At 47.1% G+C, this 5,653-nt stretch overlaps 1 protein-coding gene across 1 annotated transcript; it reads right to left on the bottom strand.

Annotated features, from left to right (window-relative positions):
- Positions 1–2,135: 2,135 nt before the first annotated feature.
- On the bottom strand, positions 2,136–5,440 carry KCTD12 (potassium channel tetramerization domain containing 12). The gene has a single exon (XM_012637781.1). The coding sequence runs from the start codon at positions 5,184–5,186 to the stop codon at positions 4,203–4,205; it is 984 nt and encodes a 327-aa protein (XP_012493235.1). The 5' UTR covers positions 5,187–5,440; the 3' UTR covers positions 2,136–4,202.
- Between the last annotated feature and the right edge of the window lie 213 nt (positions 5,441–5,653).

The following is a 5,653-nucleotide window of genomic DNA, read 5'->3' as shown; positions in this document are numbered from 1 at the left end:
ACAAGTTAACCTCAACATAACTTGTTTCTGGCTATAAGAAACTTATTTTCATGTCCTATACATACTGGAAATAAAAGTATTTTATTTATTTCTCAACAGACAGATTTAGGTCATCTAAGAAAACTAATTTAGTTTTTAAATGATTTATAGTAACAAAAAACAGGAAAAATATTCCAAACAAAGAATTGACTCTGGTAAGTTTACAATAAAAATATTCAGCTTAACTACTTTAAAAACTTAAGTCAATTGAGTAAAGTATTTGTGATTTAGACTGTAAGAGAAATTCTTAAGGAATTCAACTCCTCTAGTCAATACTTTTCTAAATGTCTGCATTGTAATTTAGCATTTTTCATGTATGAGTACAAAAATGATTTGAATATTAGACTGGATTTTACCATAACTTGAAGAGTAAAAAATTATCAAAGCTTCACCTTACATGGCTGTAATATAATGATAACATTTTGTGGAAAATTCCAATAAAAATTGGAATATATTAGGAGCACTGCCAATTGCCCATTTAGTCTGAGTATTCACAGATTATGCATTTCCTCAGAGAAGCAGTAGGCCATATATATGTATGTGTGTGTACACACACACACACACACACACACACACACACACACATATATGGGTCTGGTTTGAAAGAGAAGACAATTTTGGCTAGCATTATCAATTATCACTTTGCTATCAATCCAAAAAACCAAATAAGAAACACAAGAATAAAAACAGCATTGAAAGGGAAAAAAATTTAAATTTAACACCTTCAAGGAATATTTTCCACAATATACCATTTGAAAAATCACAATGAATATGGTTCACAGTCTACATGTACTAAAAAATAAACATGTCAATCACTTGGTGCAAAAGCATAAAACATGGTACCTGTCTTTTTAGCCACCACTGTCAATAAATCCCTTTTTAAAAATTAACTTTGTCATTAAAAGTCTAATGTCACTATGAATATCAAATGATAATTAGAGCAACATATGTAAATGTTTCTTAGTCAGATTAATGCAGTCATGATTATCTGGGTAACTTAGAACATTCTCCCAGGTTATTTGAATGGTGTCTTAGAAGGGCTTATTGAAATGAACCTTCAATACCCCCAATTCAAGCTCATAGGTGATGATCAACACTCCAGCCCACTTCACAGACTTCAAAGTGTATGGCCCAAAGTATATGGAGAGGAGGGGATTTCAAGGTGCCCACGCCAAGTCATCTTACCTCTGTTATACTATCTACCCAATGTAACATGAATTTCCTACCAAGCCTTTACTTTGGGCTAAAAGTAGAGACTTTCCATTTATCGATTTCAACTTTAGAGGAGACAGTCATCCCTAGAAAAAGAGGTTGGTTTACTGTCCCTAACCATTAAATCTCCAGTATTACAAATAATGTAGGATGTGCAGACAGCAAGGGGAAAAGGACTAAGATGCCTATGTACAAGACATTGGGATAGCTCAACTCAAAGTTTTACAATATAAACATTCACAAAGACTTGAGACAAAACTTTAGCAGTTTCTCATAATGTCCTGGAGTTGAGCAGATTTGACAAGGGAGATCAGAATTGGTGAGTCTTGCCCTCTGTTAGTGGTTTTGATCTGTCCTAAGATGTTCTCAATCACGTGCTTTTTGTTGAACAATCTAACAAAATGCCACACAGGGTAGGGAAATCTCTGTGACACTCACTTTTGGCCAGTGAACAACAGTCCTAAATCATCCCAGGCTTGAAACAGAGATAAGTTCTGATGCATTATCTAGTCTGAGACTAAACTCAACACATAAGCAAACACAATTCCCTGGATTTCTGCTTCCACTTTCCCTACAATTACAGGCCTTGTATATAAAGCTAATTTTTCTTAAAATGTAACTCTAATAATAAAGACTTTAAATCTTTCTCTTTCCCAATTAAAAAAACTAGTGGATTAAAAATACAGGTACCTTGATTTTAAGTAGACAGTTAATCGACAAATGATTAAATATACAACTAATAACCAAGCAAAAAAAGTATGGAGCAAACTCAGTTTTACAATTAGGTATTTTTTCCTAACCCAGTTTCCCCATAGACAAGGATCTAAGAAACTCATCAAAACATGTTGCTTTTAGTATATACACCATCTGATGCAAGTTACTAGGGGGAAATATAGGAAACTGTATAGCATTAGTAAATGAATTAAAAAACTAAATGATTCATGTAAAATGTTTATATATGGTATATACAGATTGGATCACATGAGTCTAAGAATAAAACTGTTCCAATTCATAACCGCTATATGGATACAGTAAGATACAGTACAAGATTCATTTTTAAAAAGAAGGAAAAATAGCACTAACCACTGAAAATGGCTCTTACAAAATCTTTAAAAACAGACTTCAGAAAAAGATGCTGAAACAAACAAAACAAAATAGAAAGTCTTCTCTGTCATCACAGAATAGTCAAAGGACACCTCACAGCATGAAGCATGATGAGGGTTGTTTCCCTTCGCTTATGGTGCACACAGGATATGCATTGGGAATTTATTCCATGTAAGAGTAAAGGCATAAGGCAACCAGGTCTCCTTCTGTTTCTGCTGCATTTACCTAAAACACCACTTTATTGCTCAGCTCACTTTTAAGTACTCATTTGCCTTCGTTTAAAAACATTCCATTTTACAGCTATCTACAGATGGGCAGCCCTTGGTGCTTATATTTCTCTGTAGCTCTGCCACTTGCAAAGATTCCACCTTAACTTCAAACTGACTGCATGAAGGAAGTGGCATTTTCGGGTATTCAGGTTTGCCCAGTAGTCAACATTTGCTGGGTTTGGAGAAAACAAGGATCTTTAATAAGAGATCTTAAGTCTAAGCAACCAAAATCAAACTTATTTTGCTCAAGTAAATAGATTTTAACATCAAGATTTATAATCAACAAGAAAATAAAAGTTCAAAAACTAAAACCCTACTGGGTAACTCTTTGGTTAAGTTCTACAAGTATTAGCAATTTCTAAGTTTAGGACTCAAAACAGTAAGTTCAATAAACTGCCAGTTAAGAGGAGGTCTGTTATTAATCTTTATAAAATGCTTGGCATGTTTGCATGTACTATTTGATATTTTTAAAATGTGCATGTACTCAAACGAATGGTACAAACTTCCAGCTTTCAAATAATAAATGAGTATGTCTGCTCCTCCCTTCCCACCCTTCCTACCCCCTTCCTCCCTCCCCTCCCCACCCACCCCCAAGTCTTAGAGTTAAGGATCCTACTGCCATTCTCTGCAAGAATACAAGCTTTCCTAACACTCACGACGTGCATTACTGCCCAGCTCCCTTTACAGCCACTGCTAGGTGTCTTCCTGCACCTGTCTTGGCGTCCTGGGCAGCCTTGCCCTCTTAGGGGGCAGCGCCCTTTTCTCCCTTTTGACAGTAAGGGCTGCTATTTCAATCAGTGGAACCAAGAGCTTCTGGCGACAAGCCGATGAAAAAGGGCACCTCCGCAGTGAGGAGGATCACTGTCTACAAGTTTAAGCCACAGGCGAAGACTTTTTTTACTCTGTACAGGAAAGATAGGATCCTTCACTGTGCCAGCACTAGATTGTTCTGCTTTTACCTGTAACTTTTCAAAACTTTATTCATTTACAGTCACTGGACTGCCTCCATGCGGTCCTGATTTCAGGATCAGTCTTCCATTCAGCCTTCTAAAACTCAACCTTCAAAGACAGTCCAAAAGACTGTATAATGGCCGTTTAAAACACTAACTATCCCCAGTGTTATCAATTCTGATCTTTTAAACCGCAAATGAGTCATAAGGGCTCGAGAAGATTTCAAAGAATCTTCTACACACTGGACACGGTCCAATTAAGTTCTGAACAATTCAATCATTGCCAGGTACTTGGTGACTTTGTGGCCACATTGCCCCACCAGATCCAGACGGAAGTCCCACCTGGGGAGGAGCACTTTGCGGCAGGGAGTAGAGGAAGCGTGGGGTTGGGGGGGGTTCGTTTTCGGGTTTTTTTGGTTTGGGGGGTTCCAAGGAGGCCAAAGAGGCCCGGGGGTTTTTTGGTTGCGGTTTTTGGGGGTTGGGGGGCGGGTTTTGGCCCGTTACTTCTGGGGGGGGGGGCCCGGGGAGGGGAGCCTGGGGACAGAGGAGGAGCGGGAGGATCTGCAATCATCTCTCGGGCAGGAAGGAAGGGGAGTGGGCGCTGGAGTCGCGAGGGGGTCTGGGGAGCTCACTCCCTGCAGAAGACGTACTCGGTGTAGCTGGTCCAGATCTTGTCCTCGCTCTGGTCGGTGCTGCTGGCAAAGGCGCAGGTGCCCGTGGAGCTGCATGCCACCATGTGGAAGCCCGAGTCGGACAGCTTGTCGAAGGCCTGCTCAAGGAAGTTGAACTTGAGGTAATAGCGCGAGGTGTAGCGCTCCGGGGGCCGGTCCGGGTCCCGGCTCTCATTCAGGGTGTCCCCAAACACCTCCTTAGCCAGCGACGTCTTGCCGCACACGGTGATGCGCGCCACCCGCCGGAACTTGGCGTCCGCCTGCGCGTCCCGCCCGATGGTGTAGGAGCCGCGGTAGCCGATGGTGATGTAGCCAGAGCGCCGGCTGCCGTCCAGCGACTGGGACGGCGTGAGCAGCGGGCCCGCCGCGCCCCCGGACGGGCTGCGGCTAGCCAGCTCCAGCGTGGGCGACGGCGCCCCGCCAGAGGCGCCCTCTTGCTGCTCCAGCTCTGTGTAGCCGAGTGGCAGTAGCTCGTCGCCCAGCGAGCCCTCCTTGTGCACCCCGCGTCGCGAGTGCGGTGGCGGCGGCCCCGGGCCGGGCTGCTGGGGCGCCCCGAGGCGGCGCACGAGCTCCGGCAACTCGAAGTACTCGGCCTCGCGCTGCAGCCGGCTGCGCTCCGGGAAGTAGTCGGGCAGCACGAGCTGCAAGTCCCGCAGGTAATCCAGGATGTAGCGGAAGAGGAAGCCGTCCCGGTCCAGAAAGAAGCGGCCTTTGCTGTCCCGGGCCAGCTCCTGCGGCTGCTGCTGCGTGAACATGCGCCAGAGCAGCGAGTCGGGCACCGACACCACCGTGCAGCGCCGCGTCACGTACACCTGGCCCCCCACGTTCAGCTCCACGATATCGGGGAAGAGCGGCGGCTCCGCGGAGGACGACGAGGAGCCGCTGCCGCCCCCGCCGCCTCCCCCGTTGGGTAATCCACGTGTGCTGTCCGCCAGAGCCATGGCAAAGAAGCGGCCGGGCCGGGGCAGTGGCAGGGAGCGGGGCCGCACTCGGGAGCCGCAGCCGCCTTTCGCGGAGCCCCGGAGCCCGGACGCTCGTTCAGCCCCGTGCCCCGACCGCTGCCGCAGCCGCCGCCGCCGCCGAGAGCCGCGCAGAGCCGAGCGGTGCTAGCGCGCCGCTGTGCGCCCCCGTGAGCTCCGGTGCGCTCCGCCCGCCTCGCCCGCGCGCTCCAGGCGAGTGCCGGGTCGCGGCCCGCGCGCTGCTTAAGTAGAGCCGCGGGCTGGGGCGCAGCGGCGCGCAGGAGGCGGGGGCGGCTGCGGAGCGGCGGAGCCTGGCTCGCCCGGCGGGGTGGGGCGGGAGGGAGTGGGGACTCGTTTTGCATCTTAAACGCTGACGCCGCGCTGGGCTGCCGGCTCCGCCCCGGCTCGAGCGCGCGCGGGGGGCGACCCGACTCCCACCCGCGCCCCCC

This window comes from Propithecus coquereli, unplaced genomic scaffold, assembly GCF_000956105.1.
Source record: "Propithecus coquereli isolate 6110/MARCELLA unplaced genomic scaffold, Pcoq_1.0 Scaffold123, whole genome shotgun sequence".
NCBI classification, from domain to species: Eukaryota; Metazoa; Chordata; class Mammalia; order Primates; family Indriidae; genus Propithecus; species Propithecus coquereli.
Note: the sequence above shows the minus strand (reverse complement) of the source record. Positions and strands in the feature narration are given on the sequence as shown.